Source organism: Palaemon carinicauda, chromosome 14 (assembly GCF_036898095.1).
Source record: "Palaemon carinicauda isolate YSFRI2023 chromosome 14, ASM3689809v2, whole genome shotgun sequence".
In the NCBI taxonomy this organism is placed as follows: Eukaryota; Metazoa; Arthropoda; class Malacostraca; order Decapoda; family Palaemonidae; genus Palaemon; species Palaemon carinicauda.
Window position 1 is genome coordinate 35,772,022 of NC_090738.1, and position 25,109 is coordinate 35,797,130.

The 25,109-nt window shown below is 45.1% G+C and overlaps 2 protein-coding genes across 3 annotated transcripts in view; one reads left to right on the forward strand and one right to left on the reverse strand.

Moving 5' to 3' along the window:
* The window catches only part of PNPase (polyribonucleotide nucleotidyltransferase 1), a 185,568-nt gene extending 176,742 nt beyond the window's left edge, over positions 1-8,826 (forward strand). The window contains exon 14 of the mRNA XM_068386971.1: positions 8,600-8,826. Coding sequence (XP_068243072.1) covers positions 8,600-8,758 — 159 coding nt within the window. The 3' untranslated portion in view covers positions 8,759-8,826. The remainder of the gene's footprint in view (positions 1-8,599) is intronic.
* The window catches only part of LOC137653515 (pyrroline-5-carboxylate reductase 3-like), a 56,541-nt gene continuing 40,250 nt past the window's right edge, over positions 8,819-25,109 (reverse strand). For both annotated transcript variants that reach the window (XM_068386972.1, XM_068386973.1), the window contains exons 6-9: positions 14,414-14,553; positions 14,182-14,268; positions 10,743-10,867; positions 8,819-9,419 (exon numbers count right to left, since the gene is read on the reverse strand). In XM_068386972.1, coding sequence (XP_068243073.1) covers positions 9,353-9,419; positions 10,743-10,867; positions 14,182-14,268; positions 14,414-14,553 — 419 coding nt within the window. In that variant the 3' untranslated portion in view covers positions 8,819-9,352. The remainder of the gene's footprint in view (positions 9,420-10,742; positions 10,868-14,181; positions 14,269-14,413; positions 14,554-25,109) is intronic.

A 25,109-nucleotide genomic window follows, 5' to 3' on the forward strand; every position in this document is an offset into this window, starting at 1 on the left:
GTCCAAAGAGGGTTGAGTAGACTTAGGCTCATCCAAATCTGATTGTGGTTCATCTATGTGTGCAGCAACATCATCATCAGAAAGTTCCTCATCCGACAACTGATGAGGAAACGGCAACGGAGAGGGTAACGGCTGGTTCGCTGAGTCCGGTCGCACTGGTGCATGCGTGACTGAGCCGGACGCAACGTCATGGAACTGCTGCCCAGTCTGTGAGCTGGCAACAACCATGGCAGCGCGGGGACGCACAGCGTCTACTCCAGACTGTCTGGACTGATGAGGGTGCGCAGTGGAAACCACACTGGGTTGCGAGGTTGACGCACCGCGTCAAAACAAAGCAACTCTGACGGTTGTTGAACATCCAGAACGTCAACGGCAACCTCCGTGCGTCGCTTAACGTCAACATGCGGCTGGCAGATCACACTGGAACGCATGGGTGGAGGAACTCTCTCAACTGGTGTGCGTGAGAAGGTTACCTCAGCGTCCACAGGACGCACAACCGATCGCGTGGAGGGTTGTAGGCTAGGTACTGCACTAGCTGGTGCGGCAGCAACCTTCTCCGCACGAAAGTCCTGCATCAGAGACGTAAGTTTAGACTGCATGTCTTGCAGTAGAGACCACTTAGGGTCTACGGGAGCAGGTGCGGCGACAGACGGTGTTACTGTCTGAAGCGGTACCGCTTTGCCTCTCTTAGGCGGTGAGCAGTCATCGGATGACGGCAGCGAGTCCGAACTGACCCAGTGGCTACAACCGGGCCGTTGGACTTGTGCTGAAGGGACCGACTTACGTTTTAACGGTCGCGAGACCTTGGTCCAAAGTTTCTTGCGAGAAACACCTTCAGAAGACGAGGTATAAATGGGCTCTCTCGTCTTAGTTAGGTAGGAGCGATCTTGGGTAGATACGCCCGATACCACGGAGGGAACGTCTGTTCGCTGATTAAAGCCTCTCGAACCCATGCGTCGTACGACATTGCTTCTCCCCTGGACTTGGGAGCTTGCAAGAGGTCCCGGACTAGGAGGACGACAGGCACGAACAGACGAACCCTCAAGCGCAACACTATCCACAACACTATCACTCGGCACTTTAGCACTTCCCACTGCACTTTGGCACTTAAGCTCCTTCACATCCGCCATGAGCTGATTACGGTCACTAGCAAGGGACTCAACTCTCTCACCCAGAGCCTGGATGGCACGCATCATATCAGCCATCGATGGTTCCTGAGTGCCAGGAGGGGGGTTAGGAGCAACCACTACAGGGGAAGGAATAGGTTGTGGGGCATGAGGAGAGGATATATCAATAGAACGAGAAGAACTTCTCCTAACTCTATCTCTCTCTAGCCTACGTGTATACTTTTGAAATTCGATAAAATCGAATTCCGAAAGGCCAACGCACTCCTCACACCGATCTTCCAATTGACAGGTTTTATCCCGACAATTGGAACAAACAGTGTGAGGGTCGATAGAAGCCTTCGGAAGATGCCTAGAACAGTCCCTAGCATTGCACTTCCTAAATTTGGGGACTTGTGAAGGGTCAGCCATTTTGAATTGGTCAAGGGAAATTCCAAAAAACTATCCAAAAGTCATCAACAAAGAATCCGTTATCAAAAAGAGTTCAAGGATTTGTGTGAAGAGAAACCCTGCACAGCGAAAGCTCAAAACTAGAATATAGTACTTCACCAATTAGATGTGAAAAACTCCAGTTTAGCAACAGCGAGTAAAGTACGTCTTGTCGACACCTCGACAGAGAGAAAATTGAGTCTTTGTTTACATTGAGAACTGGGTATCTGGTCGACAGATGGCACTGTTGGGCACACCCGCAACCTGTGTAGCGATCGCTGGCGAGTTTTTACCGTAGAGTTGTCTGTCGAGCAACAGAGTTGCAGCTATATAATCACCGGCTAAGTTAAATATTGAAAAATACAAATTACAGTGAACCCTCGCTACTTCGCGGTTCGACCATCGCGGATTCACCACTTCGCGGATTTTTTTTCATAACCCATGTCTATACATATATTGCGGATTTTCCGGAAATATCGAAAATACCGCGATGTGACCGATGGTGCGAGATTGGAGAAAGTAAGGAAAATTGAATCATGATTGATTTTCAATATAAATGAAACTTTGAGGAGCAACAAAGATATCCTTTGTTAGAGAGAGAGAGAGAGAGGTAAGGAATGGGAGGTAGTGAAAAGTAGCCCACACACACACACAAAGAAAGAGAGAGAGAGAGAGAGAGAGAGAGAGAGAGAGAGAGAGAGAGAGAGAGAGAGAGAGAGAGAGAGAGAGAGAGAGAGAGGTAAGGAATGGGAGGTAGTGAAAAGTAGCCCACACACACACACAAAGAAAGAGAGAGAGAGAGAGAGAGAGAGAGAGAGAGAGAGAGAGAGAGAGAGAGAGAGAGAGAGAGAGAGAGAGAGAGAGAGAGAGAGAGAGATTGATTGATTGATTGATTGATTTAAATGTAATAAACAAAAAAATTTGATAGGTTATAACACATTGGTGCTTATGTAATATCAACTGTATACTGTAGACGGTTTGAATAAGTTAAGAAATGGTATAAATGATACTTTGTTAGTGTATTCGTACACACTCAAGAGCGGCAGCTAGATGACAGCTGATCTAATCACAGCCAAAAGTAAAAAAAAAAAAAAGTCAACAATACTCGATTTTTAAAACACACCCGAAATTTAAAAACAAAAGTACACGCTTTCTTAATGTGCAATTAACTATTTAAAGAGTGGCAATTTTCTAGAATAAAATGATATTTCCCAAAATATAGTGGTTTGCTGATGAAATCGGATGTCCTATTTTTGGCTATGATTGAAATGGATGTAGACTCGGCCTAATTATTTCATTTCGTATTTAATTGACACTAAGAAAACTAATTTTAGTTTCTTCATCTAAATGTAAGTATTGTATAACACGAAGAGAGAGAGAGAGAGAGAGAGAGAGAGAATGAATCAGCTGTTGTAATCAAATGGCGTGTTTTTGTTTCGTGAGAATTTCATCGCCACGACTTTAACACCAACATACTGTACTGAACTTTACAGTATTATACAGACTACTGTAATATGATAAAGTAAAATATTTGTAATCTATTTTATATGAAATGGGGCTATTTTTGTTTTGTTTAAAATTTACATTTATGTATGTAAAACAACTCTCTCTCTCTCTCTCTTGTAGATTGTTTTCCTGCTTTGCTACGTATGTATGATTTTATATAGATACGGTAAATAATATTTGTAATAACATATTTTATAAAAGCTTTTACTGTAATATCATTATTTATCACTTTCATCATGTGGGTTAAATTCCTTAGTTTGTTTACTGAGCGTACTTTATGACGCCATCGTATCAGGCGGCGTCATAAAGAAAAAAATGTCATTTGGAAGTCCTAAGAAAAATTAAGTAAAACATTAGTAATAACCAAATCAACATACTGTACTGAATAATCAATATAATTGATGCAAAAACTAACCTATAAACAGATGTGTAAATGCGTTTGTTTCTTCATTAGGATCAGAGATAAATGTAAACAAAACATTGGTTGCCATTTTTTATCGTGCTTTTTGGCGTGTTTAGGAAACGCATGATATAAAGTCGCCTTTAATATTTGTGCCTGTTTTAGTTTAGGGTATTGTATTACATGCATTAAGTGTTCTGTACATTAAAGGGTAGTTTGTTAACAGTACTACGTACAAGGGAAGGTTTTAAAAGTCTGAATATACATGTTAAATAAATAGGTAAATATGGTGTTACTACTTCGCGGATTTTCACCTATCGCGGCCGCGTCTGGAACCTATCTACCGCGATAAACGAGGGTTCACTGTACTTAAAAATTTGTGATTTGTTCCAATACGGAGTACTTATCTCGAACTACTTTCTTAAGAGACTTACACCTTAGGAGGTGGGAGTGGCCCTCCGGACCTAGAGACCGTGATGAGGAGAGAAAAGGAAACTAGATAGGAGGCTAGGTTCTGTTGACCCCAAAGGAAACACGAGAAAATTGGGAAAACTACGCAAAAAAAAACTCTAATGTCCAAGTAACCCATCCCTGCAAAATTCCTTGGAGATGCCTTCTTCCACTGACTGTGTATCTCATGGCAGTTGAAGGATTTAAGGGTCATATAGGGGAAGGTGATAGGGGAAAAAAGTGGTAAGGAAGGAACCTGTGTCTCTTGGACTTACCGCCCGCGGCTTCCCCAGGGCTACACCATTAGATCTTTTGGAGCGTGGAAACTGAGGGACCGAGAGAGGGTCTCCTCGAACAATCCTTCAGTAGTGAGCCGTAAAGGTAGACTGTCTAGACCATGTACCTGCCCTCAGAATTTGGCCCACTGCCATGTTTCTTTCAAAGGCCAACGAAGTACTCAGTCCTCTAATGTTGTGGGGTCTAGACCTTCCTGGAAGAGGGACTCCTGCACTGCTGTAGGCTTACATGATCACCTGGCGTAGCCAGGAGATCGTATTTTTGGAGACCGGCTTCTTCACCAGTCCTGAGTAGACGAACAGACTCTTGGTTTCGAGGTGAAGTTTGGCCATCCTCTCTAGGTACTTCCGTACTGCCCTGACTGGACACAGAAACAAGTCCCTCGGGTTGTCCGAACGCGGGATAGCTGGCACCGAGAACCTTTCAAACTAGGGGTCCCAAACAGCTGGATTCTTAGTCTTGGCTACGTAGGAGGGTAAGAATCTGGAGGTAGCTTCTCGCCAGCCCTTCGAGTGTGATATCTCGTAAGACAGGCCATGAATCTCACCTACTCTTTTTGCTGATGCCTGAGCTAACAGAAAGACTGTCTTGAGGGTGGGCTCGTTGTCTAGAATGTGTTTGAGAGGCTTGAAGGGAGGTTCCGAAAGCATCTTCAGTACCCTAGCCACATCCCACTGGGGCACTCTAGTGGCTTGGGGGGAACACGACTGCTCGAAGCTCTTGATGAGCATCGAGATATGACTGGAGGCATCTAGGTCGATGCCCTTCAGGAGGAAGACTTGACCCAGCGCTGCCCGGACTTCTTTAATGGCTGGGATGGAAGTGCCCAATTCGTCCCTGAGATGGGCCAGGAAGTCTGCTATCTCGTGAATGGAGGCCCCTAACAGCCTGATGTTCTTCGAGGAGCACCCCCTTAGTAAAGGTAGCCCACTAAGCCTGGTACACCGCGACTGACAAACGTCTCAGGTACCCTGACATCCTCGATGCCGTCCTCGACGAGTATCCTTCCTTTCTCAGGAGACGCTCGATAACCTCCACACATGAAGGCGGAGCGACCGAGGGTTTTCGTGGAACCTCTGTAAGTGAGGCTGCCGGAGAAGATCTGCTCTGTCTGGAAGTTCCTTTAGATCCGCGAACCACTGTCTCTCCGGCCACCAGGACACTACCAAAGTCATCCACAGGTTGGCCGCCCGTCTCACCCTGTTGAGGACCTGACTGAGCATCCCGAATGGAGGGAAGGGATGCGAGGGAAGGTGTAAACGCCGAGGTTGTCCCAAGGGTGTTGGAAGGCGTCCTCGAACGCTGCTGCTGGACCTGACACAGGAGTACAAAACATGGGGAACTGTGCGTTTAGTCTCGTGGCAAAGAGGTCTATCACCAGTGAGCCCCACTTCAGGATGAGGGTTTTGGCCACTTCTGGGGACCACTCGGGCCCTACCACTTGACCCATCCTGCTGAGGCCGTCGGCCAGGACGTTCCTCTTCCCCGGAATGAACCTGGCTGAAATATTGATTTGTTCCACTTCGGCCCATTCTAGGAACTCCAACATGAGACTGCACAGTTCCTTCGACTTCAGTCCTCCTTGCTTTTTCACGTAGGCCTTCACCGTGGCGATGTCGCACATCAGAGCCACGGCGTTTCCCCGGAGTAGATAGACGAATTCTGGGCACGCCCTTTGTACGGCTATCATCTCCAGCACGTTTATGTGCAGGTTCGTCTCCTCGACTTCCCATTTCCCTTTTGCCGTTTTGTCGAGAAGATGGGCACCCCAGCCCTCCTTGGATGCGTAAGTGAACAGGAGCATCTCCGGAGGGTCGGCTGCGAAAGGCATTCCCTTGAGGGTGTTCGTTCTGACGTGCCACCACTCCAGGACTTCCTTCGTCTCCGGGGACACCAGGACTATCTTGTGCGGGGAGTCCTATCAGTCTTTGTCAGTCCTTGGATCTCCTGGGCTGGCCCGACAGGAAGGGCCGGAGTATCTGTTCTAGGTTGTCCAGTCTCTGCAGAGGGGAAGGCTCTAGCCAACCGGAAGTCTAGGACCATCCCTAAGTAGGTCATCCTGGTGGAGGGTATCAGCTGGGACTTCTCTAGGTTGATGATGATACTCAAGACGTTGCAGAACTGCAGGAGCTTCGCGCCTTGCTCCCTCAGTACTTCCTCTGAGGCTAAAAGCAACAACCCGTCGTCTATGTATCAAATCAGGCGGATGCCCTGTTCATGTGCCCAGGCTGAAACTGTTGCGAAGACCCTCGTGAAGATCCGAGGGGCTGTCGACAGTCCGAAGCAGAGGGTTTGAACTGCAACGTTTGGGTACCCCATTTTACCCTCAAGTACTTCCTGCTGGAGGGATGGACAGGGACCTGGAAGTTGGCATCTTTGAGGTCTATGGACATCATGAGGCCCGAGAGCCAGTCTACATCCGTCGCGGGCTTCGGTTCTTCTAGCCTATGGTGGCGTCTGATGAGGGCTAGTACTTTTCTGTACGCGGAGGCCTCGTCCGCGTAGCCTTCCGCGCTATCTCCAAGGCCTTCCGTCGGATGCTTCCCTGCCTGAGAAGGTGCAACTACGACTGGGGGCGCCGCTTGGGGTGGAGGCATCCTTTTGTCATGGTACGACTTCGGCGGTTCTGGATGGAGGACGGGCATCGCCGCTGGGACGGAGGCCTCCGTCCTCGACTACTCTCTCCCCACGGAGGACCAAACTTCTGCGGGCTTCCTCATGGCTACTGCTTGTCTTTCACGTTCTGACCGGCTTGTCCAAGTCTTGGAGGCTGGGACATGGCTGCCAGACCGAAGGGGCGACTCCCTCCGCTGGGCAGATGGAGTCGGAACCTTCGCGGACTTATGCCTGTCTGCCGGAGCCTCAAGTGAGGATTCCCTCCGAAGTTCGAACCTGCTGTAGGGGACGAACTTCGGAGCGGGAGAACGAGCCCTTGGGAGCCTGCCAGAGGCACCCGGAACTGCTGAAGTTCTCAGGAGGTGGCTGCTGAAGCTCCCAGGAGGTGGTTGTGTGGGATGGCGATACGCATCCATTCCTCCCTAGGGGAACGGCTTCTTCTGTGCCTCCTTCTGGGGGATCTAGTGTAGCGAGATCTGGAACGGGAACGGGACCTCCTTCTGCAGGACCTCTCTCACCTCCTCTACTGGTACCTCTGCGCTCCATCCTCCGAGGGGAAAGAGTATGACTTGAAAGAGGAGCCCGAAGATTTGTAGGACGGCACCGAAGGGTCCGAGTCGTCCCGCGTCGCTGCTGGTTCCTTGTGTCGGTCCGTAGGTGGCGAAGGCTCCAGGAAGATTGGAGGGAGCGTTGCTGAAGGCGCTGGGGGAGAGCGAGGTAACTTCTTGCTGGGGAACCACGCCTTGAACTCTTCCTCCAGTCTCGTGGGCGACCTGAAGGGTGTCCTCGGTGGCGCCCATGCGAGGGGAACCGATGATGACGAGTCCTTCTTCTCGGCGTCTCCCCCGGCTACAGACGTACCTGAAATACAGGTCCATGAAGTGGGGGCTGCAGCAGCCTTTCCCTCACATAGGATCATCGGAACAGATGGGCCCCGCTGGCACCAGGACTCCGTCCTCCGAATACTCTTCTGTCCCTCCCTCAGGCCCCCCACTTGCCTGGACCGACAAACATCCCCACTTGCAGAAATCTCAGACTCCTGCGGAAGAGCAATGGGCTTCTTCCCCACAACTGACTTACCTCGTCCCCTACTCTGGGTAGGGGAAGGTGGTTGAGAAGCTCTATCCGATGAGGCATCGGGAGAAGCAAGTGGCGAGGAGAGGCTCGGCTTCCTAGGTGACCTCTTGGATGCCTTCTTCTTCTTGGTGCCGTAGCGCACCCACTGCACCTCGTTCCAGGACTCGCACTCCAGACACGTGGCTGTAGGAGAACAAAAGCTGCCCCTACACGAGAACAAAAGCTGCCCCTACACGACGAACACAGAGGGAAAGGGTAGGAGAGGGTATGGAATGAACACAATGGGACCACGTGAGACACAAAGGGGGTCGGGGACATAAAGGGTTTCACTGGGTTAGGAGAGAGCGTAGAGATGTTATTGTGACGCGACCAGAAAACTTACTGTACCTCGAGACCTGAGCAAGCATGCTCTCTGACCCCGGGTCACCTCATGGCGCGTATCACTCCGCCAGAGGTTACCCTGCATTGAAAACAGGAGTTGGGTAAACTACACATAATTCTGGTCGGTTGGGAGGAGATCCCAGATACTCCTAAGAAAGTAGTTAGAGGTAAGTACTCCGTGTTGGAACAACTTCAAATTAATACATCTTATCTTGATATCTTGTCATCTGTCTATTTCCAAGTACCCCAGATTACCATCTACTCAAGATCCTAAGGAATTTTAGGGGAAAAGACGTTAATATATTTTCTTTTCTTACAGATTCAACATCCGAGCGCTATAGGTTTAGCGGTTGGTCAGGCCATTAAAGTAAAGTATTTTGGACGAGACCCTGCTACTGGACAAATGAGACTATCCCGTCGGGCTATTCAGGCTTCCACAAATGCTGTAAAAAATCTTCATAAATCTGAGTCTACATGACATGTAATCTACCAAGCTATGTAATTTAATTTTATAAAACTTTTGTAAATAAAAATAATCTTATATCATTGATATTTTATTTCATCTTCTAACAACATAAAGGAATTACAATTGCTCCCTTAAAAGGCATATCCAAGAATCCATATATACAGTACATACCACTAATGGTTGTGATGGGAAAAATGGTCTAAAATAATATACTATATGTATTTCAATTCAGAATAAAGTTAGTTTTATAGTTTAGAATAGAAAGCCTTCTTAAATGAAAGCACCATTTATACTGCTGTGAAACTGAATAAATATACTATTCTGTAAGTCTTACTGAAAAATTATATGGTATATCTAAATGATATCACATGCATACACTTAACTATAACCAGTTTAAACAAAAACTATAAATAGTTTAAACAAACAAAAACTTAATATTTGTACAACAGAAGAATATTTGTACAACAGAAGATTTTAAGAGGACAATGTGCAGTGGACTAGGGACCCTTTTATTTCAACCTATATTAAATCTGCCTTGTGATAAGGTGAAACTTTACTAATGTGATATGTAGTACCTCATTAGACAGTCCTTACCAGATAGATTCTTCAACTTTTTTTACCTAGTTCTTTTGACCGGTTTGCTGAGGCTTCAACTGCAGATATGAGGGCATTTCTGAAAAATTTTAATTACTGATAACATTTCAAATGTCTTTCTGAAATATTTACATTACTGATATCTATCTATCTATCTATATACCAAGGCACTTCCCCCAATTTTGGGGGGTAGCCGACACCAACAATGAAACAAAACAAAAAGGGGACCTCTACTCTCTATGTTCCTTCAGCCTAATCAGGGACCCAACCGAGTTCAGCTGGTACTGCTAGGGTGCCACAGCCCAACCTCCCACATTTCCACCACAGATGAAGCTTCATAATGCTGACTCCCCTACTGCTGCTACCTCCGCGGTCATCTAAGGCCCCGGAGGAAGCAGCAGGGCCTACTGGAACTGCGTCACAATCGCTCGCCATTCATTCCTATTTCTAGCACGCTCTCTTGCCTCTCTCACATCTATCCTCCTATCACCCAGAGCTTTCTTCACACCATCCATCCACCCAAACCTTGGCCTTCCTCTTGTACTTCTCCCATCAACTCTTGCATTCATCACCTTCTTTAGCAGACAACCATTTTCCATTCTCTCGACAAAATTTCAAAATTGGTAGACTATTTTGACCTTCAAAAGTACTTCAGACCTAAAGAATAACAGTTAACTTTAATCAAACTACATACAACCCTCAACTTAATGGAATTTGTTACAAATTTGTTACTATACCTATAGAGCTCCACCTACAGTAATCCCTCGCCTAACTGCATTTACCCCTAAAACATAATTTTGACTTGTCCGTCTGAACACTAAATGGATGAAGTATGAAAATACACAGAACTAGCGGGTATCAACAATCTGATTCATGTATTTTTACAAATGCAAATCTAATTTTGCAAGTTGTTTTTAGTCCAATGAAATATAAAAATTCTTTATATTCATACATTGTACTGTATGTATTAACTTTGTCTGTTTTAAAACATGGATACATTGTGTTTGCATTGTTAGGTTATGCCAGAAATTTCAAGTGACCTATCTTATAACCTTATCCATAACCACCTTGGAGCTTTTAGTGCAGATATGGGAGGCATTACTGTTATGGATTTTGGCTAAGTAACCAATAAAGGAGATGTATTTTACTAAGATATATCTCCTAATGAAACTGTTACTGTGTAGTACAGGTTTATTTATTGAAAGCATATAAGTTCTAAGATGAAGGGGTATTATGCTGCAATAAGAAGTAATCACATATTCTAATTCAGTCAAGTAATAAATCCATTTTCATTGAAAAAAAAAAAAAACTAGTTTAGAAAATTGAAAAATTACAAAATATATTCATGGTAAAACTGCACTTCGCACTCTTATTTTGGTTATGATGTAAAAGCATCACTTACCTCAGTCCATTTTTCTCTAAGGAATGCATTGCTGTTATAGTTGTGCCACTGGGAGAACATACTTCATCTTTTAACTGCCCTGGATGTTTGTTAGACTGTAAAACCATTGAAGCTGCTCCTTTCACCTAATGAGATAGTATTTCAGTTAATCTCAGCATTGAGACCAGCTACAATCAAGAAATGATCAAGAAGGTTCAATTTTAATATTGTTCATTAACCCATTTAATTATTAACTACAATATGCTGACAACAAAAGTGCCGTTCACAAACCAAGGCTCTGAGTCTGGGCTGTAATTTTCTTCAATCTCTGGTGTTACTTAAATCTGCAAGGTTTAATCTCTGGTGCTTTACTTAAAAATGACGTTTAATCTCTATGTTCAGCTCTTTAATCCAAAAGTAACCTTGGAGAGATACAAATGATAAAGGAATTTTTCTATGGTTAGGAATATAGTTAATTTTTACTGGTTTTGGTTTGGCTTAAGATTATTTATAACTGCAATTTCAGTGAAAAAAGTTGCTGAGAACAAAACAAATTAAAAAAGATATTGATCAAAATTGACAGTACAGAACCCAACCCTAACATCAGAATTCAATACATCAGTCATATATACGGGAGATTTTCTGATAAAGTACATTGTTGAACAGACACCAACGTCAATCTATACATATAACATTAAGACTAGATGTATTGTTGTCATGCTTAAGAATCCAAAAAGATTTTATTTTCAAATATTTATAGCCATAATATTTCATCTTTAGACTACTGCATATAAATATACTGATGCTAGAAAAGAACAGATTTTAGAAACAACAACAATACTTCTTTTTGTTCTGATGATGTTTTGATGAATATGGAGGATTTGTGAGGCTGTTTGAGATCTTTCCTGAATGGTTGATCTCAAAGTAGAGGCCACAGGTCAGTGAACCATTTCCTCTGTGGCCAATAAGGGTTATGAGAGTCATCCTTGAATTATTTCCTTTTGTTTGGATTGGATTGGATCATAAATTTTAGGCCAAAGACTAGGCAATAAAACCAGTGAGGTATTTAGTGCCATCATAAATATTACAGTTGCTAAATATCTAAAAAAAATATTATAAGAACTGCATTTGATCATACCTGTATACCATTCACACATCTATAATAAATCAATAAAAAACAATTTAAATTTAATTAAAAAGTTAAATTTCATGTAGATAGCCACCATTTAGTACATCGCCATTCAAGCATGAGCTATAAATTTACTATCGAGATGGTATTTCCTAGCACACCAGAATGTGAATAACTAAGTAATATGTCAAGGGACATGTGTGAACCATTAGCCTCAAAAACCAAAAATATATTTATGCGCGGAGTAGGTATGACCGATCCTCAGACCAGTTAAAAGAACTATAACCTTTTGCTTACTAAAAGGAAAAAAAAACTATTCAAACCAGGGGTTAATATTAGCAGTTATGCTTTTACATTTCTTATTATTGGCGAGAAAGGGAAACAACCACCTCTCGGGTAATTTTCTCCGGACCTGTCAGGTTATGGAGGAAATGAGTAAAGGTCCAAGTCTAAAATTGCATCCAATGCCCAGGCAGGAGAATCTACATTTGGGGAGCAGAACATTTCCAGCTTGATATTTCTAAGCCTATCAATATTTGTCCTTACAGAATTTTCAAAATTTCTTGACAAAGCTGTAGGCGAGTGGACAATTCTATGGGCAAAATTGATACTTCTTAATTGGTCCTCATGATCTTTTTCCTGCCAAGATGAGGACTGTCTTCTATCCAACAGAGCAATATCCAAGTATCGAGTTGAAGTCTCTGTTTCTTTATGTTAGCAAGGGATGTGGCATTGTCTCCAAGTAGCACTATTGTCTTCCCTGTCACTAGCACTTCAGACCGAGCTAGGGCTTCAAACTGCTTTCCCACCATTATCCCAATATTAAGGGGTTCGTTGCCTGATGATAATAACTAAGCAATATTTATGTAGTGATGCCTCTTTCCGACTCAACAGGCTTAAAAGATGGGGATTTTCTAAGGTTGCTCCTCACCCTTCGGTGGATGCAGTGCAGTTCCACCAAAACAAACCCCTCCACCTTAAGGGAGGGAGGAATTGGAGTCTGTTTTGAAGAAATTTACTTGTCCCAGTCCTTGCCAAGAAAAAACTTTGAGAATCTAATTCTAACATGAGCAAAAGGAAGTTACTTTTCCCGGCATCAAAGTGGACATAAGACTCATTAACGCATAAGTTGTAAAGTTTCGAAGAGTCTTGAACTCTCTGAGGAAACCCAGCAAAGAATTGATTCTTGTCTCTGGTGGAGAAGCCTGTATAGAAAATGAGGCCATCTTCAACCCCAAATTTAAAATTGACCTTATAGGAAAGCAAAGCAACTTCTTGTGATTTATTAAAATTCCTAAATTTGACAGAGTTAGTGAGGCCATTTGAACTTCACAGACAGCTTCAAGATAACTGGATAGACCTGGCCAACTGACTATATAAAGAAGTATCCTTAATGATGTAACCATTAGGAGATCAGGGCCATATTTTTTTTTTGTCAAATATATGAGGGCTGTGCTGAGACTGAAGCAAAGGCTTGACTTGATAAACTTTCTCCTTGAATATTAGTCGAAGGACAACTGCATTATCATCCTATGAAAATGAAAATATTTTTTTTTCCACAGGAAATAACATAACTCGAAGGCTCAAAACCAGTAGCCCCATCAGAAATTTGTAGCTACAATTCCATCTAACTGTATCTGGAACCTTATTTTACTCGGCTAAAATACCAATCCATGAATCGTTAGTGACTATTTAACATTTAGAGCTGATACATTACAGAAAGATTCCATAAAAACAAAATTTACAACTGCTGACCAACCATTGAATTAACTAACACTTTAAAATGGATCGAGATTATAAATATTAGCTTCTGTAACAGGCTCCTTATCTATCACTAGTAAATTGGAATGCACAAGAGCTAACTGAATTCAATGCAATCTGATAAAACAGAAACATACCAGTTTAATCTCTCTTACAGTATTTGGCATTCAGCTCTCATTTGCCCTCATTTCTCAAACAAGCTGACTTTTATTCAACTGAAAGTAAACTATACTCATTGCAATGAGTGTTGTGGTTGCCTGGCAACCTGTTGGATGGGAGTGAGACCTCTTAAGTTTGATGGTTTCTATCAAGGTCTGCAACTTTACCATCCTTGTGAGTGATGGATGGGGGTGCCTATAGGTTTACCCGCCGAGTCACCAGCAGCCATTACCTTGCCCTCCTTTGGCCTGGTTTGATTGGGGGGGGGGGGGAGGGCTCGAGCACTGATCACATGCATATATAGTCAGTCTTAAGGCATTGTCCTGTCCCTTGCCTCTGCCATTCACTATCAATATTTAAATCTTTAAATGGGCCCAAATGGCAAATCAAACCATCCATCTCATAACTTACCATGTGAGCAGCAAGTGACTGAGAAAGGTGTCTTGGTAATCCCATTTTTACCCCACCATCAGCAAGGGCTTCAATTGCTGCATAAATCTGAAATAATAAAATAATGATGTACTTTACAAATAGTTGTCATACACAAACACAGAGAAGCTATAGATCATATCCATAAATATATTATTTCACATCACTAAATACTGTTGATTTAATGGTGCAACTTTGTAGAATATTCACTTACATAAGCAGGTCCTGAGCCTATCAGTCCACAAGCAGCATCCATTTGGTGTTCTGGTATTTCAGCGCAGATACCAACTGAATGTAACATGGAATGTACCACCTTGGAGTCACTCTCATTTGCATTGTTACCCATAGTGTATACTAGAAAAAAAAAAATTACAAAGCATTAAAAATGTATTCAGTTAGACCTTATCATTTGCATAGATTAGATCACACACACACCCACAGTAGCCATTGCTGAAAATTTGCAAATAATTGCTGCATCCTTAACAAAAAACCCAGATACCTAATTTCCTTACATAATTACAGTAGAAAAAAACCTGAGAAATTAAATAAATATTCAGTTATAAAACACCAAATAGAAAAGACAAAAAGCCCTCATTACACAAGAGCTTGAAAATTTGCTTAAATAACAATATCAGTCAACTTACTCTACCGTTATGCAATTGAGTATGTTGTGTTGTATTTGGTCTTATATAGCAATACTTTATTGGCTTTTCCATTAAAGAGCAATCACAAGAGGAAGGCCAAGGTTTGGGTGGATGGATGGTGTGAAGAAAGCTCTGGGTGATAGGATAGATGTGAGAGAGGCAAGAGAGCGTGCTAGAAATAGGAATGAATGGCAAGCGATTGTGACGCAGTTCCGATAGGCCCTGCTGCTTCCTCCGGTGCCTTAGATGACCGCAGAGGTAGCAGCAGTAGGGGATTCAGCATTATGAAGCTTCATCTGTGGTGGAATTGTGGGAGGTTGGGCTGTGGCACCCTAGCAGTACCAGCTGAACTCGGCCGAGTCCCTGGTTAGGCTGGAGGAACGTAGAGAGTAGTCCCCTTTTTGTTTTGTTTCTTTGTTGATGTCGGCTACCCCCCAAAATTGGGGGAAGTGCCTTGGTATATGGATGGATGGACAATTACAGTGTGTGATAATGCACCTTGACTTGACAAGACATCAGTTACATAAGACCACATACAGAAGAGCATATTCAGTCATATAACAAGAGAAACTAGAAAAGCACTCTCAGAATGTAGTCCTCCACTAAGGCAACTTATTTCTCAAAACCAGAGTGCCTTTCCCAAAATATCAATCTTTTCCAGCTCTTTATATAAATTTAAAATCCCTGTAAGTTTCATTATTTTACAATTAAAATTGTGTCTATATGGATGATAACTGGAATTGAACCTTTTACTTGACCTTGACCTTTAACTTTAACATGTATTAATTGGCGTGGATTTTCATACACTCGAACACAAAACGGAGTAAAACATAACCCCCTTCCAATTTTGTTGGCGGAGGTAATTAAGCCATGAGTGATATAGTTAGTGTATATATGAATTTCCAAACCCTTGTAAAATAATGTAATGGCTTGGTGCTTTTCTTTCAAGGACTGTTCTGATTTAATTACCTCTGCCAACGAAGTTGGAAAGAGGTTATGTTTTACCCCCTGTTTGTATTTGTGAACAGCTTCCTGGCCAGAATTTTAATCGTAGATTAATGAAACTTGCAGGGATTAACTGTTATGTAAAAATCTGGAAATGATTAAACTTGGAAAGTCAAGGTCACGATCCAGCAAAATGTCCAATTTACATAATCAGCTATAAGTTTGGACATTGTTGTCACAGAGACTTCAAACTTGGTTATATTGGAGTGTCTGAAAATCCACAGCATCCACAGCAATTTATACATGTTAAGGTCAAGGTCAAGGAAAAGGTCGAAAAATAAGCTGCCGCGGTGGAGGTCAGCGCTCTGTTGAATATCCCTCATCCAATTTATGAATTTGGGCCATAATGAGGATATTCAACTCCAAAGTACAAGGGGGGGGGGGAAATCCCACACTTGCACAATCAAATTAAAGTAAGGAGGTTGCACAGCACGATGGAAAAAGGAAAAAGGGAACAGATTTAAGGAAGTAGGCTAAAATTTGGTGGCAACGAAGAGCCCCAGGATCATTACCCTTCTAAAAAAAAAAAAAAAGTGAAGGCCTGTTCTGTATTTGGTATTATATAATTGTGAATAAATACCCATAATGATGGGTATAATTTTTTAGCTGATACAGGAAATGAGGACAGTTAGCTAGCTAACAATAGTAGGCAATAGTTTGGAAAGTCAAGTATTGGTAAGAGTAATGTAATGTGAGGTTTAGCCACAATTGATTATTATAAAAATACATTTTCGTATTATAATTTTAAAGTTAGCACAGTAAAATAGTCGTTTACAAAGAAAAGCTAATTTTGATGAATTTCCTCATTTTTAAAATTGATTATCAAATAATGAGAAATCTAATAACAAGTATTTCAATACTGTACAACAATGACAAAATTTTTACGGATGAAACAAAGATTAAATATGACTGGATAATTTACAACTTTTTGTTCTTTGGTATTCTTGGCTACTGGCATAATATTTTCTGATGCTGAAGTTGATCCTTGTCGATTTTGGAAAATGGGAGAATTGGAGACCTGAGAGGCTTTGTAGTGAGGCTTGTATCTCTCCTGCTGATTGATGCCGTGTTTCTTGCAAATCTTCTTACATCTGATGGATGAATTGGCGAGTTTTAGTCTGAATTAGGTTCATTTCTGGGTTTGAAGACTCCTTCTGATGAGATGTCTCCTGAACTTTCTGCTATACTCTCTTCCTATGTGGAATCCTGCTGTATATTCTGTAATTCCTGAAATTCAGCTGCTCTGGTTTTATGGTTCTTTTGTCTTCTGTTCCTCTTCACAGTGCTTTCTACCTTATTTATTCTTTCCTCAGAGAAAAGTATTGTTATCTGCTAATATGCTGTTTATTACTTCGGGGTAGTATTTTCCTTGACACAACCCAAATTCTATTGCTATATTTGCTATTGTCTCAATTCTCATGTATCCTTCTAGGTTGTTTAAAAGGCTACTTGTATTAGCCTAATAATTCCCCATATTGGTAGCTGTTACTTTGGCGTAACTTGAGTCGTTTGTAGTGGAAGTTGTATCTGTTTGCCTTTTTCTCTTGCATTTTCCTTTTAATTAGAGCACCTTTCTTACTGGGCATTTCACTGCTGAAGTTTTATGTTGTTGATTACAGTTGTATTTTCTGTATATTCCTTGTATGTATGATCATATGCTAAGCATTCAGAGCATATTTTAAACTTTTCATCTTTAGAACATTCCTTATACAGATGCTCATAAGAATAGCATTTACAGCAAAATGACAATAGCACAAACATATCTTCTTTAATCTATTGATTTGGGATGTATTGGTAGGCTATGAAGAGAACCCCTGCTATGGCTTTCTCAGCCATCTTCAGTGTTTCATAATGTGGGAATTATTTGTGATTTTTATCATGTTATCCACTTTAGCTAAATCATTTTTCCCCTATCTTTTACCACCATTTATAATACATTGTGCAAATTCATATAAAAATAAAGAAATTTCATAATTAGATGCTGAAATATGCCAAACGCTCTAACAACTACCAACTGAAATGATTTAGTGACAATTCAATAGGCTGGAGGAACATAGAGAGTAGATGTCCCCTTTTTTTGTTTTGTTCTTGTTGATGTCGGCTACCCCCCAAAATTGGGGGAAGTGCCTTTGGTATATGTATGTATAACACTTTATTTACAAAGTACAACTATACACTGTACGGTACTACAGTTATAGTAAGGGGTCAGGTCTCTGGGTGCCCCAAAAAACTCTTAGTGAGTTGAAAAATCTTTAATACAAAAAATATGCCTTATTATAAAAAACCTTGTATGTTATAATCCATTGATTATAAATAACCAAATTGTGAAAGATGAAAAAGTTTACAATTTAATTTGTAGTCCTGCCTTTCTTTTATTTGATATTTTATAAGGTAATCAAGTCAACAAAAATATGCTTATTAGTAGCACTTGTGATGACTTTCTATTCTACAAAGAAAATACATTAAGTTATAACAACACATGATAATAAACAAAATGACAATGTAATGTATTAATACATAACACTTAAATCAGAAAACTTTACTCTTGTAATATTCTCGTTAAAATATCAAAAATTTTAAGTAATTTTTATTTTTCCTAACATACTTACCGAGAACTACTTTCTTAGGAGTTACCTGTAATCTCCTCTCTACCGACCAGAGTTTTGAGTAGTATACCCCACGCCCGTTTTCTATGGAGGGCTAACCCGGGAGTAAAGAGAACGTGCCCCGAGGGTAGACCTGAGCTAGGTCGGCGTCAGCTTGGGTCCCGTTAGTCAGTAAGTTCTTCAGATGGTGCAACAAGTCCCTGCAAGGGCAGAAAGGCACTCGGGGAAGGTAGGGAGGGCCATTACCCGAAAGTAGTTCTCGGTAAGTATGTTAGGAAAAATAAAAATTACTTAAAATTTTTTATTTGTTCCAACACAAATACTTACAGTACCTCGAACTACTTTCTTAGGAGACTTACACTTTAGGAGGTGGGAGTGGCTTCCTGACCTTCAGACCCAGCAAAGCGGAAGCCAAGTAGCCTAGATATGAACTAGGTTCTAAAAAAAAAACTGGGAAACGAACGGTAGGGTGAACTACACAAAGAGCTCACGTTAGTGTCTAAGTACTCACCCTTTGAAAAATCTTCTGATGTTGAGTCCAGTAACAAAGTTGCAGAGACGTGTTCTTCATTGATTACATAAGTGTGGTTATCTCCGATAGGGATAGGAAACGGGGATTAGGGTGAAAAGGAACGAACCTGTGTCTCCTGGTTTTGCTATCCACGATTGTGCCTGGGGTTTCACCGTTAAATCACTTGGAGCACGGAGATGACTGTCCCCATGGAGAACCCGTCTAAAGACCTTCTTGAGTAATCCTTGAGGTAATGGGCAGTAAAGGTCGACTGGTTCGACCAGGTGCCCGCCCGAAGGATCTGGCCCACTGCCATGTTCTTCTCAAAGGCTAAGGAAGTGCTCAGTCCTCTGATGTCATGGGGCTTGGGAGTACCTGGCACGGCCAGTCCCTCCTCCTTGTAGGCCCTGGCAATAACTTGTCTCAACCAAAAAGATATGGTATTCTTCGATACCTGCTTCTTTGTAACACCTGTGGAGACGAAAAGGCTCTTGATGCCCGGCCGGAGATGTGCAGTCCTCTCAAGGTATTTCCTAATGGCACCGATAGGGCATAACCTCAAATCCTCTGGATTGCAAGTCCTAAGAATAGCTGGCAGAGAGAACCCCTCGAATTTAGGATCCCAGACTGCTGGGTTCTGGGTTTTCGCCACGAACGAAGGGACGAACTTGAGGGAGATTTCTCTCCACCCCTTCGAATGAGAGATGTCATAAGACAGCCCATGGATCTCACCTACCCTTTTCGCAGAGGCCAAGGCCAACAAAAAGACCGTCTTGAGAGTGAGATGCCTGTCTACAATATCCTTCATTGGTTCGAACGGGTGGCTACTTAACATCTTCAGAACCCTAGCCAAGTCCCACTGAGGCACCCTAACAGTTTGAGGGGAGCAGGACTGTTCAAAACTCCTGATAAGCATAGAGATGTGTCTAGAGGAGCCCAGGTCGATGCCCTTCAGAAGGAAGACTTGACCCAAGGCGGCTCGTACTCCTTTTGTAGCTGGGATTGACATCCCTATCTCGTCTCTGAGATATACTAGAAAGTCTGCGATATCTGGGACTGAGGCTTTGAGGGGTTTGATGCTCTTCGAAGCGCACCACTTCGTGAAAGAGGCCCATTTCGCTTGGTAGACCGCTGCCGACGACCTTCTCAGGTATCGCGACATCTTCTTAGCCGTTCCTGACGAATATCCTTCCTTCCTCAGGAGGCGCTCGATAGTCTCCAGGCGTGAAGGCGTAGAGACTGTGGGTTGTTGTGGAACCTGAGAAAGTGTGGCTGTTGTAGAAGATCTGGCCTGTTGGGGAGTGGCCACGGAGGATGGCTTGCCAGGTCTTTTAGGTCTGCGAACCACTCTCTCTCCGGCCACCAGGGCGCTACCAAAGTCATCCTTAAGTTCCGGGCAGCCCTTACTCTGTTGAGCACTTGCCTGATCAACATTTGTGCTGAAAGGCATCCTCCAAGGCTACCTTTGGGTCTGGGACAGGAGAACAATACACGGGGAGTTGTGCGTTCAGCTTGGTTGCAAAGAGGTCCATCACCAGGGAACCCCACCGTTGAATGATGAGCCTGGCTACTTCTGGGAGGAGGGACCACTCTGTTCCTACTATCTGACCCCTCCTGCTGAGACCGTCGGCTAGGACGTTCTTCCTGGGGATGAACCTCCCAATAACACTATCTGGTTCACTTCCGCCCAATCCAGGATCTCTAGGGCGAGATGGCACAACTCCCTTGATTTTAGGCCTCCTTGCTTCTTTATGTACGCTACTACTGTGGCGTTGTCGCACATCAACGCCCCAGTGTTTCCCCTTAGTAGATCGATAAAGTGCAGGCAAGCTTTTTGGACTGCCTTCAACTCTAGGACATTGATATGTAGGCCTTTCTCAGCGTCCATCCAGGTTCCTCTCGCCGTCTCGTTGAGGAGATGGGCTCCCCATCCCTGGTTGGAGGCGTCTGTGAATAGGAGCATCTCGGGAGGCTCGGTTGCGAAGGGCATCCCCTTGAGCGTGTTCGACCGGCAATGCCACCATTCCAGGGAGGGTATTGTGTTTGGCAGAACTGGAATTAATTTCTGGGGCGAGTCCAGTTGGTTCCAGAAGTTCTTGAGGTTCCACTGGACGGCCCTGAGGCCGAGTCTCCCCTGGGGAACCAGTTTCTCCAATGACACCAGATGACCTATTAGCCTTTGCCAGTCCTTCGCCCTCCTGGGTTGCCCCAAAAGGAAAGGGAGAAGGATCTTTATTAGATTGCTTACCCGCTCGTCTGACGGAAAAGCCTTCACTAGTCGGGAATCCAGTGTCATCCCCAAATAGGTCATCCTAGTGGAGGGAGATACGTTCGATTTTTCTGGGTTGATCATGATACCCAGACCCTTGCAAAATTGGAGAATTGTTACACCCTGCTCCTTCAAAACGTCCTCTGAGGAGGAAAGAAGCAACCAGTCGTCCAGGTACCGGATGAGGTGAATACCTCGCTCGTGAGCCCACACCGAGACTGTCGTGAAGACTCTCGTGAATACCTGGGGAGCTGTCGACAACCCGAAGCAGTGGGTCTTGAATTGCAGGATCTGGGTACCCCATTTCACCCGGAGAAACTTCCGGCTTGAGGGGTGGACCGGGATTTGGAAGTATGCGTCCTTGAGGTCTATGGTCATCATGTAGTCTTTCTCCCTCAAGGACAGCAAGACCGACTTCGGTGTGTCCATTTTGAAATCTGTCTTGCGCACAAACTTGTTGAGAGCTGACAGGTCTATCACCGGTCTCCATCCCCCCAGTCACCTTTTCTACCAGGAATAGTCAGCTGTAGAAACCTGGTCCCGGGTGCAGGACCTCCTCCATGGCGCCCTTCTCCAACATAGTGGACACCTCTTCTTGAAGGGCCGCCCTCTTCAACGGGTCCTTGGGTGCCAGCCACTCCGACAGGCTGGCCGGAATCAAAGGTGGGGGTTCCGTTAAGAACGGTAGCCTGTACCCCTCCTTCAGTACGGATACTGTCCAGGGTTCCGCTCCGTGAGCCTTCCATGCTTGCCAATGTCGTCTGAGGCATCCCCCAACCTGAGGCTTGGGCAGGAGTAGGAGACCTCCCACTCTACCTCCTCCTGGAGGAGCGGCCTGAACGGCCTCTCCTGGAGGCAGAATACCCTGTTCTAAACGAGGCAGACGCTGCTGGAGCTCCTCTACGGGGGGGGCTGTGGCGCTGAAGCCCACGAGGAAGAAGGGGCTTCTCTCCTCGTCAGGTTAGGAGGAGCCTGAGAAGTAGAGGGCCCGTCTGATGCTGACCTCTTGTAGGAGGGCCTCCTTACCGGTTGAGGCCTGGGAGCGTTCACTTCCTTTCGTTTAGCTACCTTCTCCATAATCTCCTCTAGCTGTTTCAAGGGGAACAAGGAGTCACCCCACACAGGAAGGCTCCTCATGGCCCTCGCCTCTCTGTCTGGGACCTTCCGGGAAAGCTTCGCCAGAATAGTGTCCCTTTTGCGAAGAACCCAGTTCGCTGAAAGGGCAAGGGAATGATAAGTAAGGAACTTCAGGGTCTTGCCCCCGGAGATGATAAGCTCCCTCAGGAGGTTTTGTTGCTCTGGGTCTGTTAAGTCATATGTGGCTTGAACACCTACCAGCGTGGAAGCCCACCAGTCCAACCAAGAGGAGACGTGCACCAAGTCTTTCGACATCTCCTCCATCATCGCAGCCTCCGACTGCGAAAAGCAAATCGGGGCTGAGGAGGCTCTGTCCTCCGGGGCACCCTGTCCCAGAACGTCGAGGGCAGGCTCCACTTTGCAGACTCCCGGTCGTTGTCCCTCTGGCACATAGAACCTACTCTGTGTCTTGAGTCCTTGGAGCAACTTCGAGGAGCTCTGTGTTTTGGGAACTTCGGCATTGCCTGCCACAACTCTATCAACATGAGCCCGTCCCAGGACGAGATCTCGGGCCACATGCAGGGCCAGGGAGGTTTTCTGTTGGACGGGTGCCTGCATCAAGCGGGTCAGGCTGGACCTCCAGTAGTCCTCGTCGGTTGGGACCGGTTCCTCAATCAGATGATGCCTTCGAATCAGGCCTATTACCTTCCGATACGCCGAGTCCTCGGTAGGGGAACCTTCTCTACCGTCAGCAGTACCTTCCGCCTGATCCCGAGGAGCCGGGTCACCGGGCACTCCCACCGGGCGCTTCGGTTCTAGAACAACAGGCACTCCCCTGCGGTGGTACCGGTCCGCCCCGGCGGGAACCTCTGCACCAGGTTCGGGGGTCAGAACTGACATCGCCGTGCCGGCGAGGACTACCCTTCGTGTATTCTCTCTGGGGGACGAGGACGCGGATCCCGTGGGCTGACCCGACGGAGGGAACCGTTCCTTTAAGTCCGAGGGCCAAACCAGCTGTGCTGATTCGGCCAGGCTGCCCGTATGGAAGCACGGTTCCCCCCGCTGGGCGGGGTGAGCCGGAAGCTTCGCGGACTTACGCCTGCCTGAAGCGGCCTTCTCGCATTTCTCCCTACGAGGGTCATATCTGCGTCTGGAGGATGGCCTTCGCGGCGAGAAATCCCTGGACCGCCGGTCAGGGGAACGCTGCAACTCACTCTTACGGGGAACGAAGACCCAATCACCATCGGGGGACCTACTCTTCCTGTACTTCCTCTGTGGAGACCGGGACCGTTTTCTACTGAACCTCGAACGTGATCTTGAGCGGGAACGCCTGCTCCTGGACCGCTCCCTCCGTCGCCGATGTCTCTTCCTCGCTTCCTCTTCTGAAGAGAACGAAGCACCACCATCTGAAGAGCCCGACGAAACTGTACCACCCGAACGACAGGCAGGAGCGGGGTCTACGGAGGGCTTCGCGACCTGCTGCGTACCAGAGGTCGAGGGTTGTAGGAAGGACTCTGGAACCGCCGTCAGAGGAGCTGGAAAAAAGGTTGGGCGCACTACACTAGGGAACCAGGTATCCAGGCCCTCTTCCATCCGCATTGGGGACCTACCTGGCGTTTTAGGGAGCCTCCACCCGAAGGGCTCACTTACCGTGGAGTCCAACTTTCCCTGGGCGTCACCAGCCGCTGAAGAACCTGAAACACAGGCCCACGAAGCGGGCGAAGAAACAGGCACGACATTACTACACCACAAGGGGTCGTCGGAGGAAACGTGCCCCCCAAGCACAAGGGCAGAGTCTCCAGAACCCCCAGACACAGCACTACCAGGCTCCCCACTAGCCTGAGAAGACCCAGCAACCCCCACTTCAAACACATTAGACTCCTGGGGAAGGGCCCTCGGCTCTTTCCCTGCAACGGACTTACCTCGTACCCTACTCTGGGTAGGGGAAGGCGAGACAGAAGCCCCGTCGGACCGTCCACTGGGTGACGGTAACGGCGAAGAGATGCTAGATTTCCCGGGCAAACTTTTCGACGACTTCTTCTTCTTAGTGCCGTAACGCACCCACTGGATCTCACTCCAGCTAACACTCTCAATGCACGTATCTGATGGCGAGCACACACTGCCCCTACAGGAAGAGCAAAGGGAATGAGGGTCTACTTTGGGCTTGGAAAGGAACGCTCCACACGACTTTCCGGCTCTAGGCCCAGGACAACGGCGGATCTGCTCCATCGCACACAACCACAAGGCACAGGAACGAAGGGAATCAACAAGGAATACACTTGGGAAGCACAAGGAAAGGCAGTGAACACGCAAGAACACAAGGGATAAGCACAGAGATACCACGCGGTAACCACGCGTGACACACGAGTCGGGACACAAAGGGTCGCAAGAGACGAGAGCGGCGTGATGGTATCACGACGCGACCAGAGAACTTACTGACTAACGGGACCCAAGCTGACACCAACCTAGCTCAGGTCTACCCTCGGGGCACGTTCTCTTTACTCCCGCGTTAGCCCTCCATAGAAAACGGGCGTGGGGTATACTACACAAAACTCTGGTCGGTAGAGAGGAGATTACAGGTAACTCCTAAGAAAGTAGTTCGAGGTAAGTATTTGTGTTGGAACAAATCATGAATTAAAAAATCTTTAAATGAGTGTAACACTTTCACAAAATATCTGGCCCAAAATTATTTCTGCTCTTGCATTTTGACAGTATGGAAATCACTGTTACTTTGTTTTGATCATTTTTCACTGATGGGAATTACCAGCAGAGCTCACACTGCAAGCATTCTGGCTAGT